Source organism: Psammomys obesus, unplaced genomic scaffold (genome assembly GCF_907164565.1).
Source record: "Psammomys obesus unplaced genomic scaffold, mPsaObe1.curated_primary_1811, whole genome shotgun sequence".
NCBI classification, from domain to species: Eukaryota; Metazoa; Chordata; class Mammalia; order Rodentia; family Muridae; genus Psammomys; species Psammomys obesus.
The window spans coordinates 7,524,958-7,549,003 of record NW_026585987.1 but is presented as its reverse complement, the minus strand read 5'-3'; the positions used below and the strand labels follow the sequence as shown (position 1 = coordinate 7,549,003).

Below are 24,046 nucleotides of genomic sequence, written 5' to 3'. Positions count from 1 at the left end.
ACACTTTCCTTCAGGCCACTAGGTATAAGAATTATGGGATTATTTGAAACATAGATGGCTCTTGTGTTTGTTTTGTTTTTAGTGCTGGGGCTAGAACCCAGGCCTTGTACATTACAGATGATTGTTAACATACTTGGGCCTTATCCCCAAGACATCTCATTACATATATGTAAATATTAGCCCTCCACCCCCATCAATAACAAAAATAACCCTCCGACTCAAAATACTTCTGGTATTCTAAGAATTCCAAATAATGGGTACTCACTCTGTAGTTTGAAGTGATTAGGTTAGCCATGTTATGTTTGAGGACCCAAGAACTTGTACACTGTTTAGAACTCTTGATAAATTGTGGAGAGATTCTTTCTTGTTGTCTAAACCTGTGATTTAAGCTCCTGGGTTTTGTTATTTTGGTTAAGATTCTAGTAACTACAATGTAATATATCCTCTTGTGACTTAAAACTATATAGTCAATAATAATTTTCATTTTGATTAAGTTAAATTATCATATCTACTCCAAGCATACTTGAGCCATATCTAATAACATTTTAATAGCTTGTTTAATAAAACAGCTGTGCTTAAATACATAGGGATATCTTGCAGGTTGCTTTGGTGCATTCTGGGTAAGAAAACGTTCACTGATTGATCTGGGCCCAGCTTCCTCGCAACTTTTCTCTTACTGAGAGATCTGAGAAACTTTTCTACCCTAGCAATTGTGTTGAAAGAGTCACTTGAAAATAATTGTGGCCGACAGCTAGGGTGCCTGTCAGCAGGTGTCATAGCACTTAATTGTTTTCATTGTCATAGTTTTAAAACTATGTGTACTGGAAAAAACATAGTACACAAAAAAAAACAGTACACAAAAAAACATTTGTGTACTGGAACTCAAGGAATTGTACTACTTGTTTACACTGTATAAGGTGGGGGAGGGTAATGAAACAGTGGAAAGAGAAGCATGGAACACTGTGATGGCTTGAGATTTTTTTAAAATTTAAAATATGGTTTTATTGATAAAGATATTACCACAGGAAGTCAACAGACACAATACAGGGATCAGAGTCAGTCGGGAAGATTTTTGTTGACTTTAATTTTCTATGTTTTTATGTCAGAGGACCATTTTTCATGGACATTCATGCTTTTTATTTTTATATTTGTGTGTGTTGTATGGGGGATATGCATATGTCATGGCATTCCTGTGGAAGTCAGAGGACAATTTGAGAGATTTGTTTTTTCCCTTCCACTGTGTGGGTTCCAAACTCAGGTACCTTTGGCAGCAGATACCTTTACCTGCTGAAAATAAAATGTGTAAACACATTTTTTTTTTTTTTTTGTTCAAGACAGCGTTTCTCTGTGTAGCCTTGGCTGTCTTGGACTCACTTTGTAGATCAAGTTGGCCTAGAACTCACAGAGATCTGCCTCTCTGAGTCCTGGGATTAAAGGCATGTGCCACCATGCCTGACCAAAATATTTACTTTTACTCTATGTGTATCTGTGTGTACCAGGTGCATGTCTGGCTCCTATGGAACTAAGAAGAAGGTAATTGATCCCGAACTGAAATTACAGATAGTTTAGAGCTGCTCAACATAGGTGTTAGGAACCAAACCTAGGTCTTCTGGAAGAGCAGCAGGAGCTCTTAACTGTTGAGCCAACTCTCCGACATCCTTTCCTGTCAACCTGATAGAATAGTCTGCTTCTTAGAGATCATCTTAGTTCATCATACTTCATTTAAAAGATAGGAGTTAAACACAAAAAAAGATTAAATTTAAAAATACAAATGTTTTAAAAATCCATTATGAGATCAATTTTAATAATTAATGGTTAAGTTAATCTTTTTTTTTTTTTTAACCGTAGACATGCCCCAAATCATATGGAATTAGCATTGGTTGGTAAGCCCAGTGATAAAACGAAAATGCGTAATCAGAAAGAAAACTCCCAAAGGAAAGAAGATCATGAAACATTAGGGAAAAAAGCACTTCCTACAATTGGTGTTTGGGAATTTGAGCGTGATGATGATGAATATATTAACTTCCTTGAGCTCTTCTTGAGTTATGTTCTCGAAAAAGACATTTGCTCCAGTGATCCTGGCATTCCATTTTTGACAGGCTTTTCTGGGCACCTTAGAGAACACGAACTTAATTCTTTACTTTTTGATGTGCATACAACATTAAAACGACGCCACAGCAAAGCCAGAAGCGAAAATGTGTATAGAGCTGGTTCTTGCTTTGTTGTCACTCCTGAGTCTCATGAATCTGAAAAACTGTCCTCTCTAGACAGTGTGGGTGTCCGAAATTTAGAAAGCCAGGCACTTTCAGCTTCAGAACTAGTGAACCAGTTGGCGAGCAGTTCAGAGAACCCTCTACCTGAAGTCAAGAAAAATGAAAGAAAGGTGGGATTGTTTGGCTTAAAACAAAAACCAATTTATAGAATTCAAGCTGAGAAACAAGAGAAACCGCTAATGCAGAACTCATTAAACCACTCCTTTTGGATCCCCAAGTCCATCAAAACTGGAAGATACAATTTCCGAGCACTTGAGTGCAGTGCTGGCAGCCCTCAGGAAGACCTTCCCCCGGCACTTCAGAACGTGCTCGGTGAAGCAGGGAGACTGGTGGAGTGGATGATACGGTGGTCTGATCGAAGACTCCTCTGTGATTCCGGAGTCACCCGGTCTTCCTGTAAATACAGCCCAGTAATTCGTGTAAAGACCTCTACAGCTGCCATTCTGACCTCATTATGGCTTCTGGAACAATCCTATTCTGCTGCATATAGGGCAAAAAATGGCATTATTAAGGTAATTGTATGAACCCCTCAAAACAGATAAAGTATCATTTTAGTTTGAAACTGTTGTTTGCACTTTAAAGAATCTGTTAAAGTAATAGAAAATTAATGTCAGTGTTGGTGATATTCTGTATTAGCCAGTGTATTCTTTTTTTAAAAAGATTCCTTTCATTCTTTAGGAAAATTACAATGAAAATGTCTTTAGGGGGTCCACGGGGATTTTATTTTTTATGTTGTTTATACACAGTATAAAGGAAGAAAACAATTCGTTGACATTATAATGCTCTTACATTCACATTGTTTTCTCTTTTAAGTTTCAGGTGTTGGTTGATAAAAGGGACTAAGTCACTCGGTTCTTATTACTGAAGTTTTCAGCAAATGCATTGGGTTTTTACTTAGACAAAGGTCAAAAACCCTGATTTAGAAAAACATATGTGGAAAGCTGATCAGCTTCTCTGCATGTCAGTGGCAAAGACCTTCATCCTAAAACAGTGCTGAAGAAACGTGTGTATGTGTGTGCATTAATTTTTTGTGGTCTATCAATGCATTTTTTTCCTTAAAAAAAAAAAAACAGTTCATATTATTTTTATTTTATTTTTTATTTTTGAGACAGGGATTCCCTGTGTAGCCCTGGCCGTCCTGGACTTGCTTTGTAGACCAGGCTGGCCTCAAACTCATAGAGCTCCGCCTGCCTCTGCCTCCCTGAGTACTGGGATTACAGGCATGCACCACCATGCCTGGCTTAGTTTCTGTTACCTTAAGTTAAGGAAGTTATGTGAATTGAGAGTACTTGTTTTTTTTTGCAACTTGTGTTTCTAGGTAATGTATGTCTGAGTTAGACAGAATAAATGCATTATTTGTATTGTTTTACAGTTTTTCTGTTTATTTTTATTTCATGTGTATCTTTCTGCCTACATGGATATCTGTGCACTACACACATGCAACACCTGAGGAAACCAGAAGAAGGTGTTAGATCCTTTGAACTGGAGTTGTAGGTGGTTGTGAGTTCTGAAGCAGGTCCTGGGAATCAAACCCAGGTCTTCTGGAAGAGCAGCCAGTGTTCTTAGCAACTATCACTTGTATTTTTAGGTGCACGTATTTTTAACACTGTATAATCATGAAATAATCTTGTGTATGTGTCCTGAGGCAGGAGAGGGAGTGAGAGAAGAGAAGGGAGAGAGAAGAGAGACAGAGTGTGTATACACCTGTGTTCACATAGGACTGAGGTTGACCTCATATGTCATTGCTCAAGTGCTGTCCATCTAGCTTTTTCAGACTGGGTCTCTCACTGGCCTGGAACCTGCTGGGAAAATTGGCTGCCTGGCCACTGAACCTAGGGATCCTCTCTGCCTACTCACAGCTGGGATTACTAGTGTGTGTTATCATGCCTGGCTTTGTTACTTGAGTTCTAGGATCAAACTCAGGTCCTTGTACTTACATGACAAGGAATTTGAGGACAGAGCTATCCTCCCAGTTCCCAAATGTCATCATAATGGCAAACAGGAATATGAGTACATTCCATTTTTTAAAACTATTGTTGTTTTATGGACTGAAAACAGAATTGTTATAGGTTAACTCTGTGGGGAAATGGTTTCTTTTCTTTTTCTAGTCTTCTGTCTAGCCCTGGCTGTCCTGGAACTCACTGTCCAGGCTGGCCTTGGACTCAGAGATTCACCTGCTTCTGCCTTCCAAGTGATGGATTAAAGGTGTGCACCACCACTGCTGTGCTGAAGAATGGTTTCTTTTTGTGCTTTATTTAGGAAGTCAGATTTACTTTTTCCAGGTAGACTAAAGATTTGACCATTGCTTTTAGAAACAAATAATTAGCTGTACAAATACAGCAAATAATGAATGTATAGGAGAATTAATCAGTTCTATGAAACATTTAAAAGTGTGCTTTTAAAAAGTGATTTAATACTCTATACAACATATATATATTTGTTTTATTTTGTTTTGTTTTTAGGAGATAGAGAATCATTGCTCCAAGTCTGAAGTGGCAGCCAAGAGGGAGAGCAACACTAATGCTGACTCTCAGGTTGCAGGAGCAGCTCAGGCTATAACTGAGGAAAGAAGTGACCAGAATGAATGTTGTCAAAGCATCTGGAAGTAAGTTACTATGCCTACCTTCCTTTTCAGTGAAGTCTGTTGGCTTAAGAAGACTTGAGCTCTTAAAAGTAAAAGGAATGAGCATTTCTTTCATCTATAGGAACACAAAGTAAGTTTCCTGAAGTGCTTTTGGCAATTCACTGTAAACCATGTTTTTTCCATATTGGTCTAGCATGTCTTTTCTGAGGGAGGAACTAATTCCTCCTGAAAGACCCTTTACTATGAGGCAACATTATTAGGAACAATATTATTCTTTGAACTGTTGGTCAGTTTTCTGTCACTATATTTATATACCTGAGGTAGCCAGCTTATGTATGAAGGGTTTATTTGCCCACTGTGTTCAAGGCTCCACTCTGTGGTTGGTGCCCTTATTGCCTTAGGTTTGTGGTAAGACAGCACATCATGATGGAAGGGCTTGGCAGGAAAGTCCAACTACTTCTTGGCCAGGAAACAAAAAAGAAAGAGGAAGGGGCCAGGTCTCATCATCCTCTTCAGAGACACACATTCAGCGACCATGCCTCCTCAATGTTCATGCTTCTTAGACCTTCTTCCTCCTCCCACCAATGCTGCTCTGTTAGCTAAGCCATGGACAACAATTGCCATGGAGAGACAGTAACCTGCATATGATGAATACCATGGCAAAAGCTTGAAGATTCCTTTGTGAGGACACGAATTTCAGATAAGCTGAATTTACTCTAATGTTTTGAGTAAATACCTTCCATGTATCAGAAATGTAAAAAAAATTTTGTAAAAAAAAAAAAGGCTTAGAAAATATAAAAATGAATTTTTTTCATTGCTGGAAAAAAATTAAATGAAAGGAAGCTGTTTGTCTTCAAGAGTGTATTTTAATTTTCATTGCTACCTTTTCGTTAGTAGAATGCCAGATGAAGCAGAAAATCCTGACGTGAAAGAAAGTGATGATGAGATTCTTCCTGTTACTCATAAAACTGAGAAAGAACTTGTAGATGTTCATGAGACTCACTCAGAAGTAGAAACACTCACACAAGATGAAATGGACATGCACATCTCAGACTGTGAAGGTCAGCTTATGTAGACCATAATTTTCATTTGGTGTCACTAATTTATACTTGATAACATCTAAAATAACTCCTTTAAATATGTTTGTCTAGAACATAGCCTAAAACTAAAAGATTTAAGTGGTATTTTTTGAAATGCAAAGCGTATTAACTTGTAACTTGATTTTCAAATAAAACTAAGACAATGCAAGAAAGTTTTATGTTAGTAGCTTTCTGAGCTGAACCTCTTGCCATGCCCGGGTAGTGAGTATCAGCCTCTTGATTCCTAAGCCTCTAAGCCTCTAAGCCTCTCCCCAGCAGTGACACTTAGAATAGAACTCTGGGAACTTGGACGTACACAAACTGATACAATGCTTCTCAGGGCTCTCCTGGGATTTACTTGATGAAGAGGAAGTAGTCTCTAGGAGATTCTTGAAATGTGTTTGTATGGGGTTAGAAAATATATGTCATATTGTTTCCTGCAATATCCCCTAAATCTTAGGAAGAGAAAGACAAACTGAAAAGATTATCTTTAAGGCTCAGCATTCCCTTCATTTTCCATACTTCTAGAAGGACCTGTTGGGATTCTCAGAGATCCTCTTGCTGCCATCTGCATGCCAGCATCACAGCTCTTATCAGAGGTAGGTCAGTGAGCAGCACATACGAATATGTATCTTTGGGTTAGTGTTAAGATTGCACCTAAGTGTGCTTATCCCGTTGTACTGTATGTTAAGGCAAAGCTGCTGTCTGGCCCAGATGCACTGACCTGTGTGCTGAATTTTTCTTTTTCTGAGATTCTACTCTTATGTGTCCAGTGCTTTCAGACACTGAAATGTTCTATTTCCTGATGTACTTCAGCAAGTTAGTGATGACCGTGTCCTTGGTCATGAAGTGTGGTTCACAATTTCTATGTATTATTTGTTTTCTCAAAACCAAATTTTTATGTAAAACATAGACCTTTCCTGTTATTTTAACACTTGTTCCAAAAACTGTTTGTTTTTCCTCATTTTGTGGTGGTTTTCATAAGTTAATGTACAAGTAATTTATAAAAGAGTCTACGGGCAACACCTCACCTTTCTACTTTAACACTTAGTAACTCATACTGATGGCTAAAGGCAATCACATGGATAAAGACTTGGTCACAGCAGGACTGAGCCTTTTAAGGCTCATTTTGTCACTTGCTTTCAGACTGGTATTTAATGTGAAATTCAAAATACCCAACAACAGTCATCCTTTTGTTTTTTTCTCTTCATTGTGGGTATGGGCACTATTGATTTTTACAGCATTCTACAGAAGAGGTTCAGTGTCCCAGGAAAGAACCATTGGAGACCAATATGGATACAAAATTGACAGAACAGAAAGGGTAAGGAAAAGAAAGTATGATATGTGTCTTTGTCATTGTCCTGTTGCTGTGAAGAAACATCACTTCCAAGGCATCTCTTATAAAAGAAGCCATTTAGTTGGATGCTTGCTTATAGTTTCAGAGTCTGATTATAATGGCGCTGGAGCAGTAGTGAGAGCCTTACATCGTGATCCACAGGCAGCATGTGGGGAGAGAGACATACAGAGAAAGAGACAAGACCTGCTGTGGGCTTTTGAAACCTCAACCTCAGTGCCCGTCCTCAGTGACACACCTCCACGAAGGCCACAGTTCCTCCAACTAATTGGAGAGAAAGCCTTCAAACATTTGAGCCTTTGGGGCCCTTTCTCATTTAAACCATAACACTAGGATTATCATCCTGTCAAGTGTTAAGTGTCATGACTAAAGGCATGAGCCGCCACACCTAGCTGAACCTTTTCCTTTGAGGTGCTGTGGATTGTTTCTAGGGCCTTACACATGATGGACAAGTACTTTACAAAGCTGTATCTTCTGTCCACTAAAGAATAAATTAGTGCCCTGTGACACCATTGTAAGTTAGAGATCCTTATATTTGTAAAAATTAGTCTTTATGGTTTAAATGCATCAGTAGATTCTTTGAGTAAAGTACTGCTTATTTTTTAGAAATATGGGTCATAGCTGACTTCATGTCCCCTAGTTTTAGTTTGTATTTTTGTTGCTGATCAATCAGTGCTGCTTGGGTTGTATATTAAGTCATCGAGTCTTGGCTGTTGTTTGAATCTGTCACTAATTGCTATGGAGACCAGTGTAAACAGATTGTGATTATGAGCTAAACATTACAGCACTATTAGAGGGCTGCATTCTGAGGTGGTGGAGCAATACTTCATGTGCTCCTTTGAAAGTGTAAAGGGTATCTTTCTCTTAATCACTTATTTTTATTTGTAGTATGATTGAAGCCTTGTCAAATTCTGAACATACCACTTCTCATTCATTTTGTATAGATGCAAATTCAAAAACTTCTAGGTAAGTATCTACTATACAATTTTGAAATCATGTTTTAAAAATAAGAGACTATGCCTCCTGTGCCAGTATGAAATAATTGCCAAATGTTTGTACTAAAAACTGAGGAAATAAGCAAAAGTAATATGATGCATTGGAAGAGCAACATAGGCACCAGGTTTTGACACCCCAGTTAATTATTTACAGATTTTCCTATATCTGTTTTAAAGACATGGGGAACTATGTTGGGATAGGCTTTTCAGGAAATAAAAAGAATTAGATATATTATTGAAATGTTGATCCTGTTCATCTTCTGATTCATAATAGCATAAGAAATGCTTTTAGCTCATTTTAGTATTCTTTCCTTCATTTTGCTGTACTGGGTGTTGGACCTGAAGCCTCAGGCAGATAAGCTGTCTACCTCTGAGCTACCCTTAACCCAGGACCATCCTCCCCTATCATTAGCTCCTGAGAACGGAAGAGAGAGGTCAGGCTGCTGTGCTGAAAACTTCATTCTCTTTAGGTTTATCTATTTTGTCTTTTTAGTTTCTTCTATAGAAGTTAATCAGAAGGCTTAGAAAATTTGCCAAGTTAGAAGGAAAATTCAGTACAATTTTGTATGAAAAAAATTCTCAGAATTGATCTCCTTGCTAGCTGATGAAAGTAGAGCCCAGTGAAGGTGTATAAGAATTGTCGCATCAGTTATAATGTCTGTTTTCATAGATTTACCACATAAGGGCAGCTTTGTTTTTAAGCATGCTCATTGCACACCAAAGAGAAAATAATAGTGCTGAAAGGGGATGAATGTAAATTCAAATCTATATGCAGTTTTGTATGCTTTTTTTTTTTTCTGTTTGGAAACAGAAAATTTGAATATTATACTTGCCTCTTCACTTATTTAGTTTATGAAGTTTATTTGCTTAGAAAATACTGAAAGGCTAGGTGTAGAGGCACATGCCTTTAATCCCAGCCCTTGGGATGTAGACACAGGCAAGAGCTCTGTAACTTAAGGCCAACCTGGTGGTCTTAGTGAGCTCCAGGTTAGCCAGGACTATATAAAGAGGCCCTATTGAAGGAAGGGATAGGGGTAGGGGGAGAGGAAATAAAATACTGGAGATTTACTATGTTTAAGGAATCATTTCTCGATAATTGTTTTGTTAAAAAAAAAAAAAAACAACCCAGACAAACAAACAAAAAACCAAAACCAAGACCAAAGAAATTGCTTTGGTCTTTAATTTTTAGTTTTAAATTTAAGTATCTTGGTTATGGTTTATTATGATGGAAACTGTGGTTCGTTTGGAAATGAAATGTTCACAGTTTTGTGGTTTTGTGTTTAATAATTATTATCAGAGTCATTTGTGCTAATAACCCTAAAAATAAACATTTTTAATAATTTTTTTTTGTCTTAACTATGTTCTGTTGTTAATTTTAGTGAGAATTTTATTCCTAAGTACCATTAATAAGGATGATTGTGTAGATCTCAGACTCAGATGCTGTCAGGACACAAGGGCGTGAGCATGTGCAGGCACTTGCATGATGGGTGTTAGGGAGCCCTGAAAAATACCTGAATAACCTTTAAATCCATGGAGAAATTGTGTCTAAATATTTAGATGATAGGTAGCCAATTGTTTTGGATTTTGTTGTTGTTGTGTTGATTACTGTGTGTTTTTATTTGGATGTTTTCCCACAGTGCACAGATTTCTGAACTTAAAGACAAACCATCCACAGCTCCACCCCTCATTTCAAGTGGAGCCCATGCTGCTTCCCAAACACCTGTTCTAACACCTCAGAAGACTCAGGGAGATGAGCTCACTGTTCAGTTTACAGATTCTTGTGACTCTGTTAGGCAGATGCTCCAAGAAGAGATGTTTAAATTAGTTCAGGTAAGCATATGGCTACACAAGTCAATCTTTACATTATATATAATTTAAAATTAGCAAACTGGAAATGGTCTAAATGGAATTTCTAAATAGTCAAAATGGAATGCATTTCTCTGCTCTTATGAGTCTTTGTATTTGAAAAGCTCCTGCTCTGGATCTATAGTCTAGATGCATCTACCTATAATACAGTGACTTACTTTTCTGGGCATTTCAGTTGAGGTGTGAGTAGGTTAAAAAAAAAAAAAAGTAAAACCCAAATGTATTTTCCTTTCAAGATAGGGTTCCTCTGTATAGCCCTGGCTGTTCTGGAGCTCATTCCATAGACCACCCAGCCCAAGTGATCACTTTGATTTCCACTATCTTTTTTCCCACCTGTGCACATTGTTTCCTTTTAACCAGTAGTTTGTATGTGTCTGTGTAGACGTATATGCATGTGAGTGTATTGCCTACAGAGGCCAGAAGAGATCATCAGATCCCTTAGAGCTGGGGTATAGGTGAGCTGTGAGCTGCCTGACATGAGTGCTGGGGGAACCAGCTCAGGTCCTCTGCAAGAACAGCCTATGCTCTTAACCACTGAGCCAGCTTTCTAGCCCCTCTTTTTTTCTCTCGAAACATATCCCTCATTTCTAATTCTCTACTCATGTCTATACTCACTTAGATATCTTTGTGTGTGTATGTACACAAAGATAATCATACATACATATACATATATATGCCATTTTTCTATTAGTGATTTTTGGCGCTAATTTCTCATTGAACCCAGGAGTCGTGGTGAAAATACTTTTCAGCATGTCCCATGAAACGGATTTTATCCTTATTCTTCCAGTTCCTTCCTCTGTTCAGAAATACTACCTTCTCTACCAGCTTGAACATGAAAAGTATTTTCAAACTGTTGTATGAGTTACTGGGGTTCTACCCGCTCAGTGTTCTATATATTTAACAAGTTTTCCATGGATTCTAATGTGCATGCAAGATTGAATCAAAGAGTCATCTTTGCTTTCTTTCATTATTCATTCAATTTCAGCATGTCCTTTTTATACCCCTCATCCCATTGTTTTTGTTCTTGTTTTGACAAGATCTTCCACTGTGTTTACTATATACTCTTGATTGTTTGGCCCCACACAATATATGTGACTTTAGTCTCATTACTTCTGTATCTCTAGCCAGCCTTAGATCCTTAGGATTTCATATTTCATTGAAATATATATGTGTTTTATAAGACATTCTTTTGATATAATTCTGGTTTCCCTTTAAAATCTTTACTAAAGTTCACTTACAGATTTGGGCATTAAATGCTATCAGTTTTGTTTTAAACGCATAAATAAAGTGGCCTGGAAAGACTGTTCAGTGGGGGCTAGCATGAGAACCTGTGCTCAGATTCCCAGCACACATGTGAGAGCAGCCAGTGCTTAGGGAGGTGTAGACAGGTAGATCCCAGGGGCTCACTGACCAGCCAGCCTGTCTGAAGCTGCCAGCTCCAGGTTCAGTGAAAGAACCTGTCTCAGAAAATAAGGTGGAGAGGAGGAGCTGGAGCATTGGCTCAGCGGTTAAGAGCACTGGCTGCTCTTCCAGAGGTTCTGAGTTCAATTCCCATCTAAGAAGAAATCTGGTGCCCTCTTCTGGCATGCAGGTGTACATGCAGATAGAGCACACATATACACTAAATAAATAAATTAAAAAAAAGAGTAAGGTGAAGAGACATGAAGGGAGATACTGGATGTTGATCTTTGGCCCCTACAGATGTATGCAGCTAACAGGTCCACCTGCATTGGTGCACAGATACATACACTACATTCAACTCACACATGCACGTTTATAGACAGATAGGTATCTACATAGAAATACAGACACAATACGGTGACTGCTGTTATGTATGCTATTTTCTATACATCCGACTTGAAAGTGATTCTTAAAGCCACAGCTCCCACTCCCACCAACATAAAGTCATCTGTTCCTCCATTAGAAACTAAAGTTTTTTAAATGCTCAGCACAGGTAAGATGTGATGTTCAGTTCAGAAAGAGAGTTCCTCACTCTTCCTCACTTTGCTCTCTTTTATTCTGAAACTTATTCAAAACACACTTATTCTGAAGCATCCTCTCACTCCAGTAGGTTACCCCTCAACATTTTATGTAAGTTAGTTGTGCTAATAGTCCCCTCTCTTTCCTGAGTTAGAATTCATGTCCCAAGATGACAGGAAGTTAAACGTATATTTCTCCCTTTTAAAAAAGCTTCCCTGCTTTAGTTTCCTGCTCAGCATTTGAGAATGTGGCTCTTGCTGATACCTTATCTTTTCATTTATTTTTGTTTTATTCTAGCTACAACAGATCAATTTCTTGAGCCTAATGCAAATAGTAGGACCATCCGTTGCTAATCTCCCAGACATGCATCGACTTCTTCAGCAGGTTCAGTCTGTGCATTTTGGGGAAAGCCAAGTATCAAACCCCACAAGGAGTGGTCATATTGAAGTCAACAGCAGGCAGAGATTTTCCGCTAAACCACAGTCCATGGGAGAGTGCACCAGGGAGTCTGGCAAGAATAGCTCACCAGACCATGAAAGGGTTAGCCAACCTGATAAGGACAGTAATGGAGACACACAGGTAATTAATTCCCACAAAGCCACTGTTAGGACTGAAGAAATAACTCAGCTGGCAAAGTGCTTGCGTTCATTTCCCAGAATTAATGTTTAAAAAAGACAGGTGTGGTGGTGCACACTTACAATCTCAGTGCTCTGGAGGTAGTGACTGTCAGATCCCTGGGGCTCACTGGCAGGAGCCTAACCTACTTGCTGAGTTCTTGGCTGATGAGATCCCTTGTTTTAAAGCAACAGCAACAACAAAAACAAAGCGAAAAAACTGTGGCTGGCACTGGAAGAATGACAGCCAAGGCAGTCCTATGGCCTCTACCTGCACATGCACTCTGACATTCTATTCTGGGTTTATTTCTGTCCTTGTTATATAATATGCTGACAGAAAGCAAGTTGGAGCAGAAAGGGTGTATTTCAGCTTTATATTTCTAGGCTATGGTCCATTATTGGAGGGTACAGTAGAAGGAATTGAAGCATATAGTCACATCCCCAGTCAAGAGCAGAGAGATGAATGCATGCCTCATGTGCTTGATTCTGCTCAGCTCCATTTCTCCTTTTTTACTCAGTTTGGGACCCCATTGCTAGCGAATTGTGCCATGAACTAGGGTCTGTGTTTTTCATGCCAGTTAACTTAAGTGAGACAGTCTTCCACAGACATGGCTGCAGGCCAGCTCAGTGCAGACAGAAGTTTTCCCTGGTGGTTCTAGGTTTTGTCAAATTGACAAAGCTAATCATTTGTAGTATGTATGTCCTACTCAGCTTTTTGTTATTTGAATAAATTTTATTTTAGTAATTTTTCTAATATACTATCTGTTCAAATCATACTGAATCTCATTTACAATCTAAGGCATTTATAATATATTTAAAATTACACACTGTTTTTCTTTCAGGATATTCCACATGGGAGTATTCCATTGTGTCAGTTAGCTGGCCAGCCTAAGATGAGAGGACAAACTGGAGCATCTCTGAGCATTGCACCCACTTCATGTTTTCATGCTCCTGCTGGAGATACTGGCCTCCAGCTTTTGCACACGCCAACTACTGTCCAGAAGATGCCTCAGTTGATTCCACCTGCCCAAACCAGCACTCCTGGCAGTGGCTTTCCTTTGCTTCATTTTCAGCCCAAGCATGAATTCAAGTCCCTTTCCTTACCTCTAGGAAAAATTCCAGAAGTTCCTTTCAGGCCTCAGGCCCAACCAAAAGAGGCTTGGGGATTATCTGATTCTTGCCAACCTCCTCTGTCTCAGAGAATAGTGCACACCACTTCTTCATCTCATTCAGATCCAAGCCATTGCAATGCTGAAGCCAGGAAAAAGGCAGAGGCCGTTCTCACAAATATGCCTAAGCCTGTGAACTTGGATCAGTATGTTGGACAACAATACTTGACTCCTCAGCAGGATTCATCAGTATTTCTAAAGCCAGAAAATGTATTTGATGTTAAACCAGGGCACCCTGAGACAGCTCCTCAGAATTCTTTTGGACTTCCTTTATTACATTTGCAATTTAAGCCTCCTCATGTATTCTCAACACCATCAGGAGCATCAAATAGATTTCCCTCAGTACCTACCAAATCTGACACAGAAGGAAAAAAATATCCACAGCTATCATTACTTCATTCATGCTTGCCCCCAGAGAATACGGTAATGACTTTTTAATGTGTTGACTGAAAAGATGAGTCCTGTTTTCCTATGCTGTAAGACTGTATGTTCTATAAGACCTCTAGAACATGTTTTGACATCAATTTATTTTGGGTATGTCTCTTAGGGTTAGTATTGTTGAGATAAAACACCATGAACAAAGGAACTTGGGGAGGAAAGGGCTTATTTGGCTTACATGTCCACGTTGCTTTCATCATTGGAAGAAGTCCGGACAGGAACTCTAGCAGGACAGGAACCTGGAGGCAGAAGTTAATGCAGAGGCCATAGAAAGATGCTGCTTACTGGCTTGCTGATCATGGTTTGCTCAGCCTATTTTCTTATAGATCCCAGGACCACCAGCCCAGGATGGGCACCGGTCACAATGGGTTGGGCCCTCCCCCATTAATCAATAATTAAGAAAATGCCCTACAGGCTTGCCTACAGCCCAGTCTTTTGAAGGCATTTCCTTAAGTGAGATTCCCTACTCTCAGATGACTTTATATATTGTCAACTTGATACAAACTATCCAGCACGGTGTGCACTCCTGTGCATGCCAAGAGCACACATTTGATGTTAGAGGACAGCTTTTGTGGACTAGTCCTATCCTGTAGGTTCTGGGAATCAGACTCAAGTCACTGAGCTAGGCAGCACTTTTACTTGCTGAACTGTTTTGTCAGTTCATTTCTTAAGATAATTCTTCTGGGGCTGGCGAGATGGCTCAGTTTAAGAACACTGGCTGTTCTTTCAGAGGTCCTAAGTTCAGTTCCCAGCAACCACATGGTGGCTCACAGCCATCTAGAATGAGATCTGGTGCCCTCTTCTAATGTGCAGGCAGAACACTATATAAATAAATCTTAAAGCAATACAAAACCCTGTTTATTGTTTGGTAGTTTAGCCCTAACACACACCTTTAATCCAAGAACTTGTGGTGTGCAGGTGTACATGTAGACAGAACATTGTATATGTAATAAATGAATCTTTAAAAAAAGGTAATTCTTCTGTTACAGACAATAGCATAAAAGTCATTTATTTTAAATGTTTTAGGTATTTTGTAAAACTACCAGAATTTAATTTACACTCTTTATACATATTTTTTTTCCTGCACAAAGAAGATATAAGGAAAATAAATTTACCAGGTTCTGTGTGTGTGTGTGTGTGTGTGTGTGTGTGTGTGTGTGTGTGTGTAGCAAGTGCATATGGTGTGTTTGAAGTTTCTAGCAATTGTGATACAATAATCCTCAAGTCTGTCTCAGATAAGTCTTTAAGTATATACCAGCTTGTCGATAGCATTCTATGTAACGAGACAGTAGCTTTATAAATACACTAAATTCCTTTCAAGACACTTCTGATATATGAAGCTCAGACTGCTTACCTTCTAACTTTGTCAGTTAGTAGTGCCATGCTAGGGTAGTAATGGAATAATTTGTTCTGTGGTGTACTTTACTGCTCGCAGATTCTACTGTGAAGAGAAATGGTCAGTCATTAGAAGAAGTAGTCACCATTCCTCCCTTTTTCAACATATCATGGACATAAGAGGGCATTAAAGATATGGAAATTTTAGTATTTTGAGAATAATTTTAAAAGTTTTTCATTAGAATAATGTGCCAAAATCCAAGTTCTTCTGACCCTGTTTAGGGATTATCAGAATCTGATATGCCCACTCCATCTATAGTCTTTAAGCACTACATCAGACATCATTTAATTAAAAGCCATGAATATTATATTTTCTCACAGGGAGGAAGATTTTATATGGAAACGCATGTTAGGAGATGAGGATTTTAGGGTGACCCAGTTGAGGGCCAAGGATGCAGCTCACTGGCTGAGCACTGACTTAGCATGTTCAAGACCCTGTGACTCAGTCTCCAGGAGAAAAAGCAAAAAAGACATATGAAACGCTAACAGCCCTCTAATTGTCTGAGATGGATATTCATTCTTCCTGTCCATTCATTGAATTTTGTATTCTGAATGTGTCTTAGTTTAATTTAAACAAATGTTTTCTTTTTTTTTTTTTCACCATACGTGTGTATTTGATTTGTTGTTCTCTTTCTGTAGTATAAGAAGCCCCAACTTATCCCACTTGAAAACCTCATGGCATTTAAGAGAAGCCAACAAAAACTAGCACATAATGTATTTGAACAAGGTGATTCTGCTTATCTTCAGCTTCTAAAGGTCAATGTGGAAGCATCTAAAATAACACAAGGAAAGAAGAGGTAAGTTCTGAATGAAGTGTTCACTGGTAAGTTGTATACCAGAGTCATAAAGATGGCTGTGTTTCAGTGCCTTCCTAGGGCACAATTCTGTGTAATTGGTAGTTTCCTTGTTTGTTTCCCTGTGTTTAAACTCGTATCACAGTGAGGAAAGAAATACTATTTTTCTTAAAGTTTCTTTCTTACCTTTCATGGGCTGGAATGTTTTTTTTCCATGTTTCTATAACAGAGTGAACAATTATGTTTTGTAGCACAAATCTTTGGGATCAGATAAAATTCCATGTATAGCTAAACACTTTGAACCATCATTTATTTTTAATAACTTTACCATGTATCCTCCAAATTGTTACAAGATAGGAGAGTTGGTGATGATAGAAATGTTGCAAGGCACTGAGAAGTATGCATGTCTTGAGATATTATGGTACAGTAAGTCTTGATTGATAAAAGCAGTCATGGTCTAGATCAGGCCATGATGTCTACTATTACTCTACTGGATCAAAAAACGAAGAGCACCTAGCATAGTCCTGTTTTGTTTTAGTTTGGTTTGGTTTGGTTTCAGACAGGGTTTCTCTGTGTAGCCTTGGCTGTCCTGGGCTGTCCTAGGAACTCACTCTGTAGTGGCCTCAAACTCAGAGATCTGCCTGCCTGTGCCTCCCAAGTGCTGGAAATAAAGGTGTGCGCCAGGACTGCACCACTAGTGTAGTCTTTGTCCTGCGGTGGTGTTTAGAATGTGTTGATGGTACTTTATGTGTACCATAAACTAGTTCCCAATGCTGTCCTGTCTGCTTTTGAGCTCTCCTTGCTGAGTTTTCTATTTAGTCTCTTCCTAGGTCTTAGTGGAAGTTTTTCATAGGGCTTCTGGCACCAGCTTCTAAAATGCAACAGTGAGAGTTTGGAAATGGCTTCGAAGGTATAAATCTATCTCCAGATTCTAGTCCAAATCAGAATACTTAATTCAGTGTCACCTGTAACTGTTTGTATCTATCAGAATGTCCTGTTGGTTTAATTAAATCTTAGTGAAATGGATTTTCCACAGTTGTTTTCATGTAGCAAGACACAAATGAGAACCTAGAGTTACTAGAAGGGAAACCATGTTCTACACTGTTGTCTTCAACAGGCAAAGCAGACGAGCTAAAAAGGAGCTGCAAGAAGAAAGAGCTCAGAAGCCAAGAAGAAAACCAAGTGTTAGTTTCCGACCAGAGGATTCTCTCATTAGTAATGAGTCAGAAGTCATCATGGACCCCAAGGTACAGGAGAGCTCCAGTAGGTTTTTCCCTAACTTGCATGGGACAGTTCGGAATTCCTTTGTGGCTGTGTAGCCTGGTTGACGGAAGTTTCAGGCTGTGGTTTGGATGGTCTGGCGTCATAGTACACAAGAGCTGAGTCCCTCCACAAATGGACACACTCATTTATGGAGGTGAAAAACAATTGAATGGCAAACTGAAAACTGCAGCTCAGTGCATCTGCCTGCTGACATGGTTGTGTATGATGTCACTCTGGGCTTTTTCTCTTGTCTTCATGCTCATGATGTATGATATTATCATTTTCTATCAAAGGCTGAGTGACTCCAGAGTTATCCAGATAGATTTATTATATAACCTATATTATAAATCATATCTCTCTAAGCATTCATCCGGTTTGGAAAAAAACATTAAAAGAGATACATAATTTCATTTATGTATATTTTTAAAGCCATGCTTTTTTATTGAATCCTCATGAGCATGTCTGGAGACACTTAATGAAAATGTGTTTTGAGTCCATTAAAGACTTTAGCAGGAAACCAGGTGCAGTGGCACATGCCTGTAATCTCAGCACTGGGAGGCAGAGGCAGGCAGATCTCTGAGTTTGAGGCCAGCCTGGTTTACAAAACTAGTCCAGGATAGCCAAGGCTACACAGAAAAACCCTATCTCAAAAAACAAAACAATAACAACAATAAGAAAATACTTTAGCAGGATAGGGCTACAGTTTGAGTGTCAGGTCTAATCTCTTGTGGAGACTTGTGCATATTAGTAAGTTCTTAAACTAGTAATACTATTTTTCATTACTCAACTTGTAGATCTCATTAACTCTTGTACAGTTTCTTTGACAGTTATTTTTACAAAATTTTATACAAAAATGACAGAAGCTAAACCTGTAACTAAAAATTCAGTCTTTATTATTTTTCCAAAATAATAAATGCCCTTGAATTATTAATAGATTGACTATTTTGGACTTCATTTAGGAACACCTAGGACATCATGATTCTCAGCCTTTGGATAAATTTGACATTCCTTTTGGTATGTATACAAATGATTAATGTAGTGTCTAAGTTCAGTGTTACGTCAGCTTTATAGCAATAATGTAGTAAGGCTGGACATGGTGGTGCACACCTTTAATCCCAGCACTTGGGAGGCAGAGGCAGGCAGATCTCTGAGTTTGAGGCCATCCTGGTCTATAGTTCAAGATCCAGGACAGTCAGAGCTATATACAGAAACCCTGTCACAGAAAAAGAGGAGGAGGAGGAGAAGAATATTGATGTGAAGATACATCATCACACTCTTCTTGTTTGTTTGCTTTTTATTCTTCAAGACAGGGTTTCTCTGTGTAGTCTGTCCTGGAACTCTGTAAATCAGGCTGACTTCCCACCCAGAGGTCCTCCCAAGTGCTGAGATTCAAGGTGTGTGCCACCACCACCTGGCATTGAAACTCGTAAAAGAGACAGCATTTACATGGGTCTTGCTTACGTTGACAGGTCAGTCCACTCTTATCATGGTAGGGAGAATGGTGACAAACATGGCTCTAGAAGAGCAGCTGAGAGCCACATCCTGAGCGACAAGCACAGAAAGAAACAAAGCTGATATGGGCTTTTGAAACGTCAGAGCCTACCCTAAGTGACACATTGCCTCCAACAAGGCCGTACTTCCCAATCCTTCTAATCCTTTTAAATAGTTCCACTCCCTGGAAACGAAGCATTCAAATATATTTTTCTATGGGGGCATTCTTATTCAAACCACCATAATTACTTTCCTATTCTGTTTGACATGGTAGAGGGTACTTCGTTTTTTATCCAGTAGATTAATGGTTGACACCAAGGCCTGATCTAGACCATGCCTGCTTTTATGAATCAAGTCTTACTGTATCATAACATCTCAAGGTTTTCAGACCATAGCAAAGTAGAGGAATTGCTACAGAGAAAATTTTTCAAGCTCTGCAGTAGACTGATACAGTTAATTAGAATGTCAAATAGAATAGAAAAAGGTCTAAATATGGAAATTTTGGGAGATTATGCCCAACATTGAATTTGTCATAGAAAGTACATGTATGTTAAAAATGTAAGAGTCAGTTCAGAACAGTGTCATTTGTATTATGCCATTTTTTAATGAATGACTTGTGAAGTACACCAGTGGATGTGTATTGTTTTTTACACAACAACATTTCTGTGATTCTCTGTATACTTAATTAAGTCATTCATGGAACTGAATCTTTAGTGCCTTCACCTCCCTTACAGTAGGTGCTAACCCTTTAACCATGTAGTTGGTTCCTCTGGTGACCAGCCTGGACCCTGAAGCTGTTTAGAGATCTGCCAGGATCCCTCATTAGCATAAACCCTGGTATGATCAACAGGGTCCCTATGAATAAAAAGCTCACTTTTATTTAAGATATATGCCTTATTCTAAAGGAATAGAAAACTTCCTGGAACTAAGAACAAAGACTGAACATACGTTTATTAATGCCACAACATGCCATGTTGTTACTCTCTTACTTACCTTGACTTCCTGGGCCATCTCCCTTTAGAATCTCCATCTAATTCAGACTGCCATAATATAAATAGGACGTTGATTCTGATCCTGCAGAGTTCCTCTGCGTGGGAAAAGTCCACTTGTAACTCATAGAGTTGGAATTCATTATCTTTCCTGCCCAAACTGTTTTCTTTTCCTATAATGTTCTCTAACTCCATTATATTAATATCAACAAAACAACAACAACAACAAAAAACCCACATTCTACCCTTTGCTCTCCCTTCTTACCCAGTAATCATTCTTAGCCTTTCTTACCTCCTCTGTAATACTGCTACACAAGCCTTATCTAATTGTCTTTAGTTTTATTCATTCAAATCTACTTTCCACACTTTGGATGGAGTGGATTTTCTACAATAATGATCTCATCACATTGCTTCTACTGGATCTTCCTTTGCTAGAGCAGAAGGCTCTAGGTTTGTGGGCATGATGTACAATGTATATGTGGGTTTGATTCACTGTGTCTTTAAGATGTAGTTTCTATAACAGCTCATGTAGAAAGTACACTTTGATAACATTCTAACTCCCGCCTCTAGTTAATGTGCTTCTAACAACATGTTTGCTTTCAATGACTGCTTTCTGTGTTTTGTTATCTTTAAGAAATGTTAGAAGCTGATATTAATACTTCAGCTGGACTGCATTTTATAGCCTCTGTGCATAAGAAAGCTGTGGGACATCATGATGCAAGTACAAACACAGACCCAGGTAAATACTTTAAAAATTAAAAAGTGCACTTAGTAGCTGGAGACATAGCTCACAGGTTAAGAGCAGCAGAGGACCAGAGAATCCATCAGTAGAATCCACCATATAAACAAGCTGGGGGGCAGGGTGGAGAAGCCCACATGATCATCTCATTAGAGGCTAAAAAAGCCTTTGAAAAAAAATCCAACACCCCTTCATGTTATAAGTCTTGGAGAGATGAGGGATACAATGTGCAAATGTAAGCATAATAAAGGCAATATACAGCAAGCCTATGGCCAACATCAAATTACATAGAGAGAAACTTAAAGCAATTTATTGAAATCAGGGACAACACAAGGCTGCCCACTCTCTCCGTATCTCTTCAACATAATACTTGAAGTCCTAGCTAGAGCAATAAGACAACTAAATGAGATCAAGGGGATACACATTGGAAAGGAAGAAGTCAAAGTATCACTATTTGCAGATGATATGATAGTATACCTAAGTGACCCCAAAAATTCAACCAGAGAACTCCCACGGCTGATAAATATCTTCAGCAAAGTGGTTGGATACAAAATTAACTCCAGAAAATCAGTAGCCCTCCTTTACATAAATGATAAGCGGTCTGAGAAAGAAATTAGGGAGACAACACCCTTCACAATACCCACAAATATAAAAAAAAATCTTGGTGTAACTCTAATTAAGTAAAAGAGTTATATGACAGAAACTTCAAGTTTTGAAGAAGGAAATTGAAGATGTCAGAAGATGGAAAGATCTCCCATGCTCATAAATCAGTAGGATTAACATAGTAAAAATGGTCATCCTGCCAAAAGCAATCTACAGAGTCAGTGCAATTAGCATCAAAATTCCAACACAAATCTTTACAGACCTTGAAAGAGCAATCGTCAGCTTCATATGGAAAAATAAAAAAACCCAGGATAGCTAAAAGGGTCGGGATCTTATCTGGCATGGTGGCTCATGCTAGCATTCAGGAGGTAGCCTCAGGGGATCTCTGATCACCATAATAAGTTTGGTCAGCCAGGGTTATTATGTAGTAAGACCATGTCTCAGAGTTAAATAAAATAAAATCTACAGTGATACTGTTTAAAAACTAAATTAAGCTGGCAATTTATTTTCCCATTACCTTTTATAAATACTATCAAATTATCTGCACTTATATATTTAATTTCCCTGTGTTTGTGAAATTCTTTCTTTTTTTCCCTCGTATATCTGAATTTACTACAAGATAAGGAAGTCACTTCCCAAGAAGCTGATTCTGAAAGTGGCAAAAATCAACAAATCATTTCTGCGAACACAGGTGTGTGATTTCTTTGTTCTCTGAGTTTGTTTGCCTTAAGTTATATCTGCATTAATGCCAAAGCTAAAGTCACTCTATCCCTTAGAAATGACAGCTTAACCAAGCAAGCAGCTTCATAAAGATAGGATGACAATTTAAATTTTTCTCGGATTTTAATGCTAACCTATGATTTAAGTTCAATCTTTGTTAGCAGTTTTTCAGTAAAGTCAGTATGACATGCATTTCATTTAAAGTAATACTTTATTAAAAACAAAATGTTATAAAAGTAGATTTGGGTCCTAGAACAAAAGCATAGAGTTGAGCTGTCTGTTTACTTCTGTAGTGGTAAGCCTCTGTATTTATTGTTGAATAAGCTGCAGTTAACTAGTAAAATTCAGATGTTAAAACATTTTAAACTGTAAAAGTTAACAGTGAGCCCTATGACTATTCTAAATCCGTTTTAAGAGTATGAATTATATCTAAGTGAAAATAAACTGTTTTAAGTTGCTGTTAAAATTTACTGTTAATCTTTTAGTAATGCTGCTGTTAGTCCTAAACAGCTGTATAACCAAATCACCACACAGAGACTGGGATTTATTTAATTAACCTAGAAGACAATGCTGGGCAATAGTTACTCCATCCTAAACCTCCAAGCCCTCAGTTTCCTAACATTTAGATTATATACTTGCTTTTTGTGAAATCTTAGGCCCGGTTCATTTTCTACGTCATTCCAAGACCACTGTTCTGCCTCTGCTCTCCCAGCCTCTTGCCCTCTCTCCCCCTTTGCCTCCCACCTTCCTGTCCTCTGGCTCCTCCCTCTCTTCCTTCTTCCTTTCCATTGCTCAACATTATGGCTGGTTGCTTTATTTTGGCATGTTTACATAAAATTGAGACAGGTGATGCTTAGAATAAGTATCACAGTGCAATCAATGTCCAGATTGAAACCAGAGAGTGGGGGAGAGAAATCAGCATTTGAATGAACAAAGGTAAAGTGTATACATTCCAAAAGAACATTATACCAACAATAAACTATTGAAAGTTTTAAAAATGTAGCTAATATATATGTTTCTCTCAAGTAAAATAATTTAATGTATTTAAAATAGAAATAGGAAATAACGTTCCTTACAAAATTTAGATAGTATTGTGTATGTATGTTATTTGTGAGAAAAGTAGGTTTTTGTCTTTGAGTATAAATTTTCCTATAGAAAATCAGACAGACTTACAATATAATTGATTGAATTTTCTTTTCTTTTGTTTTCTTTCTTTCTTTCTTTTCTTTCTTTCTTGCTTTCTTTCTTTCTTTCTCTCTTTTTCTCTTTTTCTTTCTTTCTTTCTCTCTTTTCTTTCTTTCTTTCTCTCTCTTTTTCTCTTTCTTTCTTTCTATCTTTCTTTCTTTCTCTCTCTTTCTTTCTCTCTTTCTCCTTCCTTCCTTCCTTCCTTCTTTCTTTCTCCTTCCTTCCTTCCTTCCTTCCTTCCTTCCTTCCTTCCTTCCTTCCTTCCTTCCTTCTTTCTTCCTTTCCTTTCTCCTTTCCTTTCTCCTCTCCTTTCTCCTTTCCTTTCCTTTCCTTTCCTTTCCTTTCCTTTCCTTTCCTTTCCTTTCCTTTCCTTTCCTTTCCTCTTTCCTTTCCTCTTTCCTTTCCCCTTTCCTTTCCTCTTTCCTTTCCTTTCCTTTCCTTCCCTTCCCTTTCCTTTCCCCTTTCCTTTCCCCTTTCCTTTCCCCTTTCCTTTCCCCTTTCCTTTCCCCTTTCCT

General features: G+C 38.3%; 1 protein-coding gene across 1 annotated transcript in view; it reads left to right on the top strand.

Annotated features, from left to right (window-relative positions):
* Cplane1 (ciliogenesis and planar polarity effector complex subunit 1) overlaps nt 1-24,046 on the top strand; it is an 83,736-nt gene that overhangs the window by 36,560 nt on the left and 23,130 nt on the right. Inside the window, exons 26-39 of the mRNA XM_055601078.1 lie at nt 1,849-2,785; nt 4,736-4,878; nt 5,755-5,918; nt 6,465-6,535; nt 7,178-7,257; nt 8,179-8,256; nt 9,923-10,115; nt 12,429-12,710; nt 13,588-14,337; nt 16,387-16,544; nt 17,659-17,788; nt 18,764-18,818; nt 20,919-21,023; nt 22,246-22,317. Of these exons, the coding sequence (XP_055457053.1) occupies nt 1,849-2,785; nt 4,736-4,878; nt 5,755-5,918; nt 6,465-6,535; nt 7,178-7,257; nt 8,179-8,256; nt 9,923-10,115; nt 12,429-12,710; nt 13,588-14,337; nt 16,387-16,544; nt 17,659-17,788; nt 18,764-18,818; nt 20,919-21,023; nt 22,246-22,317 (3,218 nt within the window). The remainder of the gene's footprint in view (nt 1-1,848; nt 2,786-4,735; nt 4,879-5,754; nt 5,919-6,464; nt 6,536-7,177; nt 7,258-8,178; nt 8,257-9,922; nt 10,116-12,428; nt 12,711-13,587; nt 14,338-16,386; nt 16,545-17,658; nt 17,789-18,763; nt 18,819-20,918; nt 21,024-22,245; nt 22,318-24,046) is intronic.